At 52.2% G+C, this 15,472-nt stretch overlaps 1 protein-coding gene and 1 long non-coding RNA gene across 5 annotated transcripts in view; one reads left to right on the plus strand and one right to left on the minus strand.

The window, feature by feature from the left end:
- The window catches only part of CSMD2 (CUB and Sushi multiple domains 2), a 683,179-nt gene that overhangs the window by 402,529 nt on the left and 265,178 nt on the right, over nt 1–15,472 (plus strand). For both annotated transcript variants that reach the window (XM_055586466.1, XM_055586467.1), the window contains exon 13: nt 13,578–13,760. In XM_055586466.1, coding sequence (XP_055442441.1) covers nt 13,578–13,760 — 183 coding nt within the window. The remainder of the gene's footprint in view (nt 1–13,577; nt 13,761–15,472) is intronic.
- On the minus strand, nt 1,854–8,993 carry LOC129655724 (uncharacterized). Of its 3 annotated transcripts, XR_008716093.1 has the most exons (5): nt 8,220–8,993; nt 7,383–7,519; nt 6,966–7,105; nt 5,502–5,698; nt 1,854–2,244 (listed from the first exon to the last, which is right to left on the minus strand). It is a non-coding gene; the product is annotated as an uncharacterized LOC129655724 (long non-coding RNA). The 3 variants fall into 3 exon arrangements; XR_008716094.1 differs by lacking the exon at nt 6,966–7,105 and having other exon boundaries at nt 1,854–2,241; XR_008716092.1 differs by lacking the exon at nt 6,966–7,105.

Below are 15,472 nucleotides of genomic sequence, written 5' to 3' on the forward strand. Positions count from 1 at the left end.
CTTCATCTCATTCCATAATCGCAACTCTGTGATGATGGCTGCTCTTTTATAGAAGAGGAATCGGAGACTCAGAGGGTAAGTGACCTGCCCAGGGTCATACAGAAGTGTGGGATCTGGCAGAGTCGAGATTCGACCCCGGTCTCTCTGGCTTCAAAGCCCATGATTTTCCTCTTATACCAAAGTTGCAGAATTTCAGTTCCTTACAAAATCTTTATGGAAACCAAAGTTCTGCCCTAATCTAGTGGGCCACAGATCGTGAGCCTGGGTTCCTTGTTACTAGACATTGGATGAGGTCATTTGTCCATTTCACTCACTATTGATTGATATGTGACCTGTATGAAGGTGGGTGCTGAGGTTACAACAGGGGCGCATAGACTTGACCTAAAAACATAATGCTATGTGACTGCTGATCACAAACCAAGTGTGGGCCGGAGGACTTCTCCTCAGAACCATGACAAAGTAGGAAGAGAAAAGAGAGTCTGGGCATCTAGAGACCTCACTAACTCACAGGAGCTACCTGGATTCTGGGTACAGAGGCAGCAGGTTCTGTGGAGATAGAACAGACTCTGGACTTGGACCTGAGCTGGTGAATCCCAGCACAGCCCCAGATGTGTGACCTTAGGCAAGTAATACAGTCTCTCTGAGCCTCAGGTTCCCCACTGGTGAAATGGAGGCAATAATGTCGACCGTATCACACTGTTGTGCAGTGTTATGAAATGAGATTACAAAAGGCTCCTAGAGCACAGAGGTGCCATGCCATGGAGGCCCTGATGACCACTGTCCTCCACTCTGGGGTACATCCTCCTGTGCAGGGATACGAGTCTTCCTGCCTGTCCCCAGGTGCCCCGTGCTTCCTCAGGTAGCCCTGGTCCTGGGTCCCTGCGTCCCCCGCACTCCCTAGGCCCGTGCTTCCTTAGGTAGCCCTGGGCCTGGGTCCCTGCCTCCCCTGCACTCCCTAGGCTGGCTGGGAAGGAAGTCGTTCACGGTGGCCGTGGTGAAGCTTGTGGAGGCAGAAGTGGCAGAAGGCAGACTCTTGTCTCCAAGGGCCTCAGTCAAGGTTTCAGAAAGAGTTGGCACCTTGTCCAGCAGGAAGAAGAGCCCAGGAAGGATTACATGTTGGGATGAGCCTGCTTTTCCCTTCTTGTCCTTCCACCTTTGACCTTGTGTTTGAGGGTCTCACACCTTCATGATGAGTCAATCCCTTCTTTGTGGAAGAGGTGGGTGGCCGACTTCCCTGGAACCCCGGTGTGACTGGTCCTTCCATCTGCTCTGGGCCTCTCTGCCTGCAACTTCCTGGGTCCTCTCCTCCTCCCTGGCTGCTCCCTCTCAGCTCCTGCATGGTTCCCTCAGGGCAGGCACTTCTCAGGCCCTCAGCTTTCATCCTCTTTCTAGAACCTTCCACCATTGATCACATCTACACGCATGGCTTCAGCCCAGCCTGAACCCTGGGGACTTTCAAATCTGCTCCCCAGTAGACATCAGTCTACCTGTGACGCATCTTACACAGCTTCCCCCTCGGATAGCTCAAGCCCAACACTTGGCTTAGGGCTGTTCTGGCTACCGTAAGAAAATCCCATAGACTGGGGAGCCTAAATAACAGAACTCTATTTTCTCACGATTCTGAAGGCTGGAAGTTCAAGGTCAGGGCACCAGCCGATGCAGGCTCCGGTCCGGGCTGGCTTCAGATGGCTGCAGATGTCTTTCTGGCTTGCAGGTGACTCCTTCTCTCTGTGTCCTCAGAAGGCCTTTCCTGGATATGTGCATATGGATTGGGAAGAAGAGTGCAATTCTCTGCTATCTCTTCTCATAAGGACACTAATCCTGTCAGATCAGGTCCCTACCCTATGACCTTGTTTAACCTTTACTATGTCCTTAGAGGCCCCATCTCCAAATATAGCCTCACTGGGGGTTAGAACTTCAACATATGAATTTGGGGAGACACGAGGTTTCAGTCCATTAACACCATCCAAAGCCAAGCTCTCCATCTCCACCCGCACCCCTACGCCCCCTTCACCCCATCTCCATACCCACTGCCACCATCCATGCCATCACACAGCCTCATTTCCACTTCCTCCTTCTCCCGTCTCTGACTCGGTCCCCAGATTCTCCCAGTTCTCCTTCTGTAGCATCCTGGCTCCTCTGTCACTGATGTGGCCGAGGCCTTCGTCACCTCTCCCTCCGCCCCAGCCATCTGCCTCAGGCAGCTCAGTGATCTTCCTAGAATCCAAATCTGTATAGTTCCTGCTACATTAAAAAAAAAAAAGAAAAGAAAAAAAAACCCTTTTTTAAAAAATATTTATTTACTTATTTGACTCCATCAGGTCTCAGTTGCTGCACATGGGATCTTCATTGCATTATGCAGAATTTTTCGTTGCACTTTGAGGATTCTGTAGTTGTGGAACACGGGCTTAGGTGCTCCGTGGCATGTAGGATCTTAGTTCCCTGACCAAGGGTCAAACCCACATCCCCTGCATTGCAAGACAGATTCTTAAACACTGGACTGCCAGGGAAGTCCCAGATGACAACTTCTCACTGCTTTCAGGATAAAGCACAATCATTCACATGGCATCCAAGGCCCTCTGTGATGATAATTCCAAGTGCTGGCTCCTATAGAAGCCCATTCTAGGCAGATAACAGTTTATTAACGTATCCAGTCCTACAGGGCCTAGCCCAGGGCCTGGCACAGTCAGGCACCCTTCCCCTATCCCCACTCAATTCCCTTTGGCCTGCTTTACCACCTCCCAGCACTCAGGTGCCAAGAACCCACATTCTCCACTGTTCCCATAGGCTCTGGGGTCAGACAAACCCAATTTACAATCGAGTTCTGCCACTGGCTGTGTGTGTGATCTTCAGCCAATCCCTCGGCTTCCCTGAGCCTAAGCTTCCTCATCTGTGAAGAAGGACTGATAAGCATTCATCACATAGGAGTCTTGAGAGAACTCCATACAGGGATTCCCCCAGCAAAGGGCCTGTGTGGGGGGTGTGTGTGTGTGTGTGCTCAGTGGCCCACTCATGTCCGATTCTTTGTGATCCCCTTGGACTGTAACCTGCCAGGCTCCTCTGCCCATGGAATTTTCCAGGCGAGAACACTGGAATGGGTTTCCATTTCTTACTCCAGGGGATCTTCCTGACTCAGGAATTGAACCCCCGTCTCTTGCGCCTCCTGCAACGGCAGGCAGATTCTTTACCACTGCGCCACCAGCATAGGGCCTAGCACTTAGGAAACACTCAGCTTAAAAGCCTGCTCCCCTCCCCTGCCTCCCCAGTCCTGCAGCTCTCCCTCCAGCCTACACTCGTGGCCCAAAGCTTCAGCATTACCTCCACCCCCATCTTAGCCTCCTTTTATCCCAACTCTTAGGAAATTCCACACAGGACAGGACACCTTGGCTCAGGGATGGGAGGTTGGAAGGGATACAAATGTTCCCACAGGTGGCATGGGGCATTTGAGGGCAGAAACCTCCCCCAGGCATACCTGACCCCATCAGCATCAATACCCCTTGTGCCCCAGTTGAGGCAGAGAGAAGCTTCTGTGGGGCAGGCAGGTGGTACCACAGTATCACCATCCGCTCCCATTAAAAGTTCAAGCCCCTGGTGGGAAAAGTTCAGGGATTTATTTCCCAGAAATTCTCGTTCTGTTTGTCACAATCGCAGGTCGGGGCGGGGGAGGAGCCTCCAACTCCATCGATATCCACATCCTCGAATCTTAGAAACTCAGGCCCCCTCCATGAGGGCAGCCAGCTGTAGAAAGCACATTCACAGTTGCAATTGCTCTGCTTCCCAGCAGAACAAGAAATATTTAAGGAACAGGCAATTAGCACTTACCAGAAACATTATAAAATTACATACAACTTGCTAACAAGTTTTAGCATCAATCTGGGAGTCTCCTTGCTTCCTGACTTGGAGCCTGGAATCTGGCGGCCTCATGGGGAATCTAGGAGACTGGCCCAGAGGAGGAAGGAGCTGGGACACTGACCCTGGAGATAAGGAGGATCAGGGCGGTAGCGATCATGTAGGAAGGATGACAAATAGTCCAGGGCACTCACGTTGGAAATAAGGTCACCTGTGCATTCAGCATCATCTAGGCCCCTATTATATTACAGACACTGTTCAGACTGCAAGGGGATGCAAGGGTAAAAAGACAAGCTGTGCCTTCACACAAGTCACAGTCTGTCTTCACTAGAGTCAGAGGAAATGGGATGTAGCAAGGAGGGGCCACTAACAATACTCGAGGGCATCAGGGAAGGCTCCCTGGAGGAGGTGATGTCTGAAACTAAAACTTGCTTGTAGGGTGGAAAGGAGTTGATCTGACATCCCCAAGGGAGAACAGGCTAACTTAGCAGGCTAACAGCCTAGGGTTGAAGCTAAAACCTCCACAGAATAAAGTCTGAGAGCAAGCAGGGAGAAGGTGCTCAAGTCTAGCCCTCTGCAGGTGATGCTTTCATCCCCTTCTCCAGAACTGAATGCTGGCGGGGGCATCAGGGAGCCCCTGTAAGAGATGGCATTGGAGCTGAGCTTGAAGGGAGGCTGAGGGCGACAGCCCAGTCTCTGGACTCTGCTCCTTTCTGGACCCCACCTTTCCTTCTTTCAGAGTGCCAAGCATGTGGCCATTTTCAGTCCCAGGTCTGTAACTTTCAGGACCTCTCCCTCTTCTTGCTTTACCCCAATAAGTTCAAAGGCCCAGACTTTCCAGTTTCAACAAGGAATGACATCAGTCACAGTCCTAAGATGCTCACTGAGTTTCCATGACACCCTTAACGCTTCTTCAGTCTCCAGGACCCAGAGGTTTGCTAGGGGTGGTAAATAGCAGAGGGCATTGCCCCATTGAAACTTGGCAGGAAGCAATCTGCCAGCACGGGCTTCCCTGGTGGCGCCCCTGTAAAGAACCTGCCTGCCAATGCAGGAGACACGGGTTCTATCCATGGGTCAGGAAGATTCCCCTGGAGGAGAAAATGGCCACCCACTCCAGTATTCTTCCCTGGGAAATCCCATAAACAGAGGAGCCTGGTGGGCTACAGTCTGTGGGATCACAAAGAGTCAGAAATGACTTAGCAACTAAACTACAACAGTCTGCCAATGAAATATATTCCTTGAATATATGGGGTTTTGCAGATGGCAAGCTCCAGTTGGGGCTGATGCAAACAGTATGGGGCAACCTGGATACTCTTTATGTTTATCTTCACCCATATTCACCATATTCACCCCTGTTTCCCAACGTCCTTCAGCCTGTGAACACACCCATAACAGTGTGATGGAGGAAGGAGCTGGGAGGGACGAATGTCACGCACCACATCCACCCACACTTCCATCCCATCCATGACAACTGTGTGCATAGAACCGTGCACAGATACCCAGAGACACACAAACAGGTGCGCGCTGCCTCTTGCCCGCTTGTGACCTCCCCATCATCAGGAGAAACATGGAGTAGGACGTGGTTCCGAGGAAACCCATGGGATCCAGGCATGCCCAGAGGTCGTCTAAAGCACCTAAGGTGTCCTGGTCACCTGTCAGGAGTCTGTGGTTGAACAACGGGTTTGGAGCCCTCAGGATGAATAAGGCACTGTGCTTGGTTCCAAAGATACAAAGAGCAGAAGGGCTGGGATTTTTAAGGAGCTGATCTGGGCTCTTCATGGTCTCCTCAGTCCATCTCTCCAGGCTCATCTCTTTTCATCCTCATTTCCTGCCACGTTGAACTTCCGTTCTTCAAAATAAAGAAATAAATAAATTGTCCAAGGGGGGCTGGGAGTGATAGAGAGAGAGAGCAAGAGGGCAAGCTAAGTCTGCCTGGATGATTGAAGGGCACATCCCCAAGTGGGAAGCACTTGGGCTGACACTGAAAGAAGATTCTTTGTCTGACGGACAAGCAGAGGTGTTCATTAAGGAGGAGCACACAGGAGGTACCAACTTAGAGCCTTGTGAAAGCTGGCTGGGATCCGCCAGCAGCAGGCCAGTAATGACCTTGAGGAAACCCCTCCTGGTTACTGGTTACGTGCCACGTGCTGGCCGTTTTGACAGTTGTCTGATATACATATACTCATTTAATCCTCAAAACAATGCTGCAAGGTGGCTGTTATTACTACCATTTCCATATTACAGGTGACAAACCTAGGGCTCAGGGAGGATAGGAAAGGTACCCAAGATCTATTCCTTAGTGTCAGAGCCAGGATACAGACCCAGGACTTTCTGACTTCAGAGCCCTCATTTGTCATCCTGGCATTATTTTGCCTCCCTGAAGGTGGTTCCTTTTTATGGTGTTTAAGTCTCAAGGTTGAAGATGGACAAAGATGAAGCCAGGGTGGGAGGGGTTGGCAAAGGTTCTGCTGTGCCAAGGAGTTAGGGTTTTCATCTGTGGATTATAGGAAGCCATGGAAGAGTCAATGAGCAGGGCACACTAATGATCAGATGTTTGTTTCTAGCGATGTCGCACTGCTCTGCAGAGTATGGAGTCCAGGGGAGGGGCAGGGGAACAGTTTTTGCTTGATGACATACCCAGGTGAGAAATTAAGAGAAGTGGGCTGAGGCAATGAGGGATGGGGTGGAGAGCAGACGGTGCAAAGAGGAACCACCAGGAAGTGGTCAGCAAGGGCTGATTCCCGTCTGCCTGGGAAACCTCCATGAAGTCTTTCCGCTTCTCCCAGCCCCAGGCTGAGATCGGAGCTGCCTTCCTACACCTGCAGGGGTGGTGTGATAAGGTGCATCCCATGTGTACACTGTAACTATCTCTAGCCCCACCTGACTGTGAGTGGGCAGGGGCAGGGGGCCGTGGGTCGGGCAGTTCTGCATCGCTAGCGCTGAGCCTGGCATTTAGCACAGTTCCCGTGCAACACACATCAGCTGTGCTCACACACTGAGCAGCATGCTCTCTGTGCTCCAGGCGCTGTACTAAGCGATCAACAATGCATAACCCATGCCTGCCTCTGTAGGGCTTACGTTCCAGGGGGTGGGGAGAGGAGCAACGAGGAGCCCACCTGGCGGCCAGCGGGGCACCAAGGGGCTGTGATGTGAATCTGCTTGTTCCTGATGCCCCACAGACAGTAGGCTCCAAGAAGGTGAAGGGTTTTGCTCTTTTCTTTCACTGCTACACGTGCAGTGTCTGGAAAAGTAACTACTGAAATGAGGAGAGAGATACTTGCAAATCAGTGCACAAAGGAAAAGACCAGAGTGCCAAAACAGCAAAGGAAAAGGGAGACATCTCGGAAGCCTGGTTAGGGAAAGCGCTCAGAAGAGGTGACATCTTAGGCTGAAGTCTGTCACGTGAGCAGTGGGCCCTGGGACATCAGGGAGGAGAGGACGCTGTAGCCCAGGCTGAGGGGACAGTGAATCAGTGAAGGAATGAATGACGTCCCACCCCACTGGAAAGACCATGAATCCTAGCTCACACTCACCGCCCCTCTCCCTCTGTGTGGCGCTCCCTTCTTGGAGCTCATCAAGTAGTGAATTTATAGAGGCACAAGACGCAGCTCCTTTTCTACAGATGTTGCCATGAAAGAGGATTCCAATTTGGTATTAGAAATGGGAAAACCTGGGGAGAAGATGGTACGGTTGATCACAGACGATAGGGATAAAACAGCAGAGAAGAGGGAAAGTGAATACGCAGGTGGAGATGGAATTCTGAGGGTCTTTGAAGTTCGCATCTGGTGTTCGCCAGCTCACTTCTGGTCGGCAGAAGGAGGGAGGGAGACAGATAAACACTTATAAAATAGAATTCTATTAAGCCAGATAACAGGAAGCTGCATGCATGATCTTCTCCAAGTCAGAATTTGACTTAGGGATTCAGTTCTGGGCTCTGACCCCAGATTTGATCGGCATCAACCGGGAGGGTCAGGTTCCCGTGCCTTTTCTGTCAGGAGGGCAATGGGGACTTGGTTCCCGTGTGTTTCCAGCCGGGGTTGACCCTGGGTTTGGAGGGAAAGTCTAGATCAAGACATAGGGTGTCTGAGGGCCAGAAGCCAGCCCCCAGCCTCCCAGTCTTCCGAAAGGCACTCTCGAGCCACCCTCTCTGTTCTTCCTGTCTCCCCACCCAATCCTAATTCTGTAGCCTGCACCTCCCTCTCTTCAATGTCTTGGACCTCTTCACCAAATGCACCCTTAAACCTGACTTCCCCCGAGGTCACCGTTCCTAGGAGCCCTCTCCAGAGCGGGCAGCTCCTGTCCGCAGACCCCATGAACTTGACACTTGAGAGGTGGGCTCGTGTGCTTGCTCTCCAGTGCCTTCCACCTACGTGCACACCCTTCTGCTTTGCCTCGTCTGTCTCCACCTCTGCTGCTCACTCCCTCCTCGTCCAGGTCGCCAGCCTCTTCCTCTCCATCCTGAGTCTCGCCGTCACTTGCTTTTCCGTTTCTCAGCCTTCTCACCTCCTGTGGGTGAGGACCTTGCTCTTGCACCTGTGAAGCCTGGATTCCACTCAGCTGCTCCGAGGCCCCCTGTGCCTTCTGCTCCTCCACCTGTTCCTCCACCCCCTCCTCCCTCTACTCCATTCACGTCCTTCTCTTGGCTTCTCCATTCCCCATCCCCTCCCCCACCTACTCTGTTCACATCCTTCCCCCATCAACCTTGGCCCCTAGCATCAACCATCAGCTGTTCTTCAATCAATAGCCTCACCTCCCTGCCCACTGCCCTTCCTTCTCTCCACGTGCACGTGAACCAGTATACAAGGGCTCTGGGACAAGCCACACAGCCCTGCTCACAGAGCCCCTCCGTGGACCCGGGGTCCATGGCCATGTGTCCAGCCACGATTCCTCTTCTCCAGGGGATTGTGGCAGACATTCTGCTCAATGCTGCCTCCTTTTCCCCACGAGTGGTCCCCCGCCTTCAGCAAACATCATGACCCATCCTCCTCCTCCGCTTGTAAGGTAGAGCCTGTTTCATCACAAGAGCTCCTTCAGCCTCCTGCTCTCCTTCCTGAAAGGTCGCTGTGGTCACCTCTGCCCTCCTGGCGTCACGAGGGAAGGGGAGCTTCCTGATCTCTAATGCAAGCCCCCAGCGTGCACTGGTTCCGGGCCTCCTGCCTGCTCCAGAACCTCACGCTGTTACTGTCCATTTCAGCTGACCATTCAGTGTCTCTCATTCAGTCATATTCTCCATCTCTGTCTCTCCCTCTCTCCCCTTCCCCATCATGTAATTACAGCCTAGTTTATTCAACCTTAAAAACCCTGCTCCACTGCCCCCTCGAGTCCACAATCCTCGTAAGTTGCCACCTGACTTCTCTCTATTTGTTCACTTTGAAGAAGTGCTTTCTTCACGAGTCATCTCCTCTTTGTGGATCATCTTCCCCTTCTCCCACCCTGTGCCGGCCCCATCATCACACTCGGCCTCCTGCCAGTAACCAGTGAACTCCTTCCACTCCCCTGTGGCCACTCCTTTCTAAACTTCCACACAGGCCCCCAGAGATCAGGAGCCCCTCTAGAAAGGAAGCTCCAGGCAGCAGGACCTGTGTCTGCCTTGTGCTCTGCACACCCTGCCCAGCCCCAATGCCCCGTGCCGAGGGTCACCCTAAGTAGATGCTCCAATGCTTGTTGAATGTGTGAGTGATCTCCCTGCCTCCACAATCTCTACCCCCAGATCATTCTCCAGGCAGCAGTCAGGGTGACCGTTTAAAACCCACATCATGAGATGCCTAGTGAAATGAAACCCTTTCCCAAGTCCCCCATCCTCTGCCATTGCCTACACTCTGAAGTCCAGTCTCATCAGCAGGTCGCACAGGCCCTTCTGTGGGTTGGCCCTGCCTGCCTCTTCCACTCTCATGCCTCATCACCTTGTGGAAAGTACTCATGCTTATAGAAAGGCAATGTGGCGTGGCGGTGAAGAGCCCTGGAACTGTACAAACTGGGTCTGGACCTTAGATCCACCATTTCCAGGCTATATGACCTTGGGTAATTGCATGACCTCTCTGTGTCTTGGTTTCCTCACCTTTAAGATGGGAATGGTAGTACCTAGCTCACAGTGGCATTGTAAGGAAGAAAGGAGTCAACCGTGTGTAAAATGCTCAGCGCAGCCGCCAGCACATCGTCAGAACTACTGATTCGTTGTGATCACAGTGATGAGTTGCCGTCACTGCTGGGGTTGCAGTCCTGCCAACAGCCTGACCTCTGTGCCTCTGCACGGGCTCGTGCAGCACAGGAAGGGTCCTTCCTCTCGTCTCCCTCCCACTAATGCCTTTCTCTTTTTCCCAACTTTATTGAGATGTAATTAACACATAACATTGTGTCAATTTGAGGTGAACAACGTGTTGATTAAATATGTGCATATATTGTGAAATGATTACCACAGGAAAGTTAGTTAATACGCCCATCACGCATCACCTTACACCGTGTGTGTGGTGTGTTGAAGACGTTTAAGATCTACTCTCTTAGTAACTTACAAGAATACAACAACAGTGTCATTAGCCAGAATCACCATGCTGTGCAGCACCTCCCCTGACTTGTTCATCTTATATTTGGAATTTCGTGTCTTTCAAACACCTGTACCCATTCCCCCACTCCCACGCTTGCACCCCCCACCCACAACCACCATTCTACTCTGTTTCTGCGAGTTCATTTTATTTTTTTAGATTCCACTTCTAAGTGAGATCATCTGGCATTTGTCTTTCTCTGACTTATTTCACTTAGCATGACTCCCACAAGGTTCGTCCACGTCACAAATGGCAGAATTTCCTTCTTTGTGGCTGAAAACATCCCAGTGTGCAGTATGCCACAGTTTCTTTGTCTGTTCATCCATCAGTGGTCATGTAGGTTGTTTCTAGGTCTTGGCTGTTGCGAATATTACTGCAGCGAATCCCACTTGTTCTTTTTACCTGTTGGCTCCCGCACAGACTTCAGGCCTCAGCTTAGACGTCACCTCCTCCAAGAAGTCTCCCCTGATGCCTGGGCTGAGACTGGGCTGAGAAGAGAGAGGCATGGGGGCACCAAAGAACTCAGCAATAAATAATATTGCATTGGCCAAAAATTCATGTAGGTTTTTCCATAACCTCTTATGGAGAAGTGTGAATAAATTTTTGGCCAGCCCAATATTTTACTGTTCTAGTTATTAAAAACCAAGATGAATGCAAAATATCCAAATTTTTTTTTTTAATTTCAAAAATGACTCTGATGCCCAGGACTAGGATGAGGCAAGCAAGGTGAGTCATCAAGTGCTGAGTCAGATCTGGTCTTTTTATTAAGTTCTAGTATCTTTCTTCCTGTTGGATTTGATTTATAGGCATCAATTTTGATTTTCTAAAAATCAAGACACTGCACTGAGACCATGTTTGTCTAGATGGCTGAGTTTCTGCTGCTGCTCCCTAAAATTCCGTGCCTGAGGTTAGTGCCTCACTACCCACACCCCATCTCCAGCCCCACCTTCCAAGTGTGAGCTGTGTGCACTCTATGTCATGAACACTAGCTTCCTGGTCTGGACTGTTTAGTCTTTGGGACCAGAGCCCATGTCCAGGTCCCAAGTGTCTGACACAGAGACTGGCACACAGTAGGTGCTCATTCTATGCTTCTGATCATACTGAGAGCAGGCAGAATGGAATGGGTGTGGACGGGGCCAGGCCTTCCCAGTGGAGAGAGCAGAGTGACTTCCCTCCTCCCCCTCAGGATGCTTGTTCTCTCACGCTGATCCACCCCCAGACTAGCTGGTGTGGTCTGGGGCGCAGGCAGGGAGACCCACATTTACCTCTTCTGCAGCATACCTGGGCCTCCCCAGGATGCCTTACCCCTGGGTCCCCTCCTACACAGTGAGTTCAGCTCTGTCTTCACACGTGGGTAACTTCTTCCAGCTCTCAGAGGGTCCACAGTGAAAGTCTTCACCCAGGTCCTATGTCCCTGAGACAGCATGCTTGGGGACAGCACAGGGAGGGGCCTTGCTGCTCACTTCTCCATGCTGACTTGTCTCGGGGACCCTGCTTCCATTTCTTCAGGTCTCCTGGGTCTCCGGGACCTGCAGCAGAGGGGCCACCTTCCCGGGAGCGCCTCCATGGCTGCGCTCGCCCAGGCCTGGCAGGAGAGCTGGCTTCAGAGGAGGGTTGGCTTGTGCTTTCAGGCGTATGCAGAGGGAGCCATCAGGGGCATGCCTGAGATGAGAGGAGGGCGAGCTGACCCGCACTGGAGTCCTCAGGCCTCGTGCCTGGTCACACAGACCCTCTTTTCCCCAAAACCAGGGACAGCAAGAGCTGTCTGACTTAGATCTCTCTCTCTCTCTCACACACACATGCACACACACACACACACACAATGACTTTCTCTCTCATATACACTGTCTCTCTGTCTTTCTCATACACACACATTTTGACTCTAACACACACACTCTCTCTCACACATACACACACACTCTGACTCTCTCTTGCACACACATATACACACTCTCTCTCTCACACACACACTCACTCAATCCCAGCCAAAGAATACCTTGTTCTGCCTGCTCTCAGCAGTGGGCTGGAGGCCCTGGCTTGAGGGAGGGGGACCACGAAGGTGACCATGGTCACCGTCTAGATAAGGCAGCAGTGTCTGGGGCTTGCCAGACCTGAACCCAGGACCCAACAGCTGTGGTGAGAGTTTTGTGCAGAATCACCCCTGTCAGGCCACACACAGCAACTTTGAGGACTGTGATTCCGACAGCCCATAACGGTGCCCACGGACAAGGCAGTGTCGCTTTGGCCTGACAGTCCTGGGAAGGTGTCCAAAACCTCCCACTACCCCAGCCCCCTGAATCACAGGACTCCTGCTGTCCTCGCCTCACCATCTGTCACTTCATTCATGACTCGGAGTCCTTCCTGAGGGTGCCCTCCTCCCTGGGAACTGAGCTCCTGCTCCCCACTCCTTCCGCTCCTCTGCGCCTGCTCTTCATCTCTCACAGCACCAAGCTCGTAGAAATGGGGGGCGACTCCAGAGGAAACTCCAGGGCCGAGGCCAGGACAGAGGACTTCCCTGGGGTGTCTCAGTCCTGACTGACTCTCCCACCAGGCCTCCACCCATCACGCCCCTGAGTCCAGACCTCCAGAGCTGTCTGGGGGAACCCACTGCCTGTGTGACTCACCACTGTTGGATCCCACGAACTTTAAAAGCATATTTAATGAGTCCTGTGTTTTTTCATTTTACCTACTCCTGTCTCAAACAGAATTAAAAGTATATCTTCATGAAAATGCTTCCAGGTCAGAAGGCAGTGGATATTGATTCTCACATCATCTCTGGATGGGGGAAAGGCAGGCAGCACAAAGGCAGCCTCCCTCCCATCTTGTTCTTACCTTCACTGCTCAGGAAGGGACTGGGCCTGAAATCTTCCAGGCAACAGGCATAATCTGAATGCAGAGTCCAGTTAGTAAAGAAGGCTCCAAACCCTGTGAATCTGTGAATTCCTAGGACGGTGTCTCACAGGGAACATACAACCACCTTCCCTGAATGAAAACAGCCAAGCACCTGGAGTGTTCCTTATGGGTGCGGAGTCCCAGAGCCGGAGGGCCGGTTCCTCCCAGGGCTTCTCATCAAACGCCCCCGGGGTCTGTCCGAGCCCTGCCCTCGCGTTGGAGGTGCAGCGTCACGCCCTGGCTTCGGGCAGTGTGGAGTCACCACGCGTGTCTGTTCTCTCCTCTCCTCTCTTGCAGAGATCGAGCAGGGCAGCTGTGGAGATCCCGGTGTACCTGCCTACGGCCGGCGGGAAGGCTCCCGGTTCCGCCACGGGGACACCCTCCAGTTTGAGTGCCAGCCTGCCTTTGAGCTGGTGGGGCAGAAGGCAATCACGTGCCAAAAGAATAACCAGTGGTCGGCTAAGAAGCCAGGCTGCGTGTGTAAGTGTGCGGGGAGGGGAGTCGCTTCTACTCAGAAGCCGGGGACCCATGTCCTAGCTTATCTGGGGGCCCCGTCCTTGGGAACCTCGTAGGGTCGTAACCACAGTTTCACTCTGGTTGGCTTCTTCTCTTTCTTGAAACGTCTCTGGCTGAGTCCTCATTTCTGGCAGTGACGTGGACGGTATAGGACTGAGCGTGACTGCTCTTGACATCCGGGGCTTCTTCGACACCGCCTTCCTCTCCCCGGTGACCCTCGCAAGCACTGTCAAACCCAGACGTTTCCTCCTCACCCTTCTAGTTGTTGGTGACGCCACACCGTCGAGCCAGGGTGGAAGGTGCTAGCAAAGTTCGTAAGACTCTAGACGCTCTGCCAGCCTGGGGGTGCTGCGGGATACCATGGCGGTGCCGGGACACGCGGTTTTCATCCGATTGCTTCCTCTTGCATCAGATGTAGGGAGGGGTTGGGATCCAGCTGTCTTTGAATTGTTGATCTTTGGGAGAAAGGGTTGGAGTTGAGTGCTCTGTTCTCTGGGGACAACAAGGATTCTTTTCTTCCCTCCTCTGGGATGGTCTGACTTTGCTTTCCGGCGCAAATACTACTTTAAGTCCTGGCTCCCAGGGAAATCAGCTAGCATGAGGGGACAGTGTGTAAAGGAGCAGGCTTGGTCTTTGTTCAGACATCAAAGGTTCTCCCTCTCTGGGCTCTCGTCTCTCTTTCTCCCAACGCTCACCCCCGCCACCCTCCATCTCTTACAATCTGCTTCCCCCAGGGAAGGGCCGACAGCCTGACTTCTCCGCTCCCTTCTCAGTGGGTTTCTCAGGTGCTGCCTCGTAGAGAATGTTGGCCCCTTGCGGCAGGGAGAGGAGTAACCTGGGAGACTATAAGGAATATATGTGATGATGGAGAGTTTGGCTCGAGAGTGGCTGAGCCAGGTCATACCACAGTGACTACGTCTGGAACAACCAAAAAATTCACTTTGTGTAGTGGGCAACGCATTTTTGATGACCTGTGAGTTTTACATAAAAATTCTTGCAGAGGTTTAAAGATCAAATCGCTCTTAGATGTGCATTAAGCAAATAAAATTATTGAAAAATATATTGCATGGAATCAGTCACAGATCTCTGGCCTGATGTGGTTTGAATATAGTGCCTGACAACGTGCACCCTGGGAGTTGGGGGTGGGGGGCAGAGGGCAGGGGAGGTTAACAGGGAGCTGGGCTGGGCAGGTTCAGAGATGAGCCTAGGGCAGAATGGGCGGGTCGAATGGAGCCCTGCAGAGTCAGGTCCTCAGAACGCAAAAGGTCTGAACTGCAAGAGTCCCAGGGAGCGTGGGGGCTCCATCTCTGAAATCCATCTGGGAGAAACAAGGCAGGGAGAACTGAAAGGGTCGGACTTTTAGAGCAGAGAGCTGGCAGGAGTGAAGTGTGCCTCAGAGCCAGCCAGTGACTTAGAACCAGGATAAAGCTCCCTGCTCCACAAACTGAGAAGTGCAGGTAGCAGAATGCTGCCTCTGGGAGGTGGGGTGGTGGCGGGGTTGTGGGGAGAGGGGGGTGGTCTGTCACTCAAGCCCTCCAGGAATTTATTTGCCCTTTTGGCTCTTAGAAGTAGATTCAGGAAATCTCTGAAAACTTCAGTCAGTGCTGCTCAGCAGGCTCTCTGCTTCCAGGAGGAAAGCTGACAGGATGTTGAGCACTGCTTACAATCAGCTGAGA

The sequence above is a fragment of the Bubalus kerabau genome, chromosome 6 (assembly GCF_029407905.1).
Source record: "Bubalus kerabau isolate K-KA32 ecotype Philippines breed swamp buffalo chromosome 6, PCC_UOA_SB_1v2, whole genome shotgun sequence".
Classification (NCBI taxonomy): domain Eukaryota; kingdom Metazoa; phylum Chordata; class Mammalia; order Artiodactyla; family Bovidae; genus Bubalus; species Bubalus kerabau.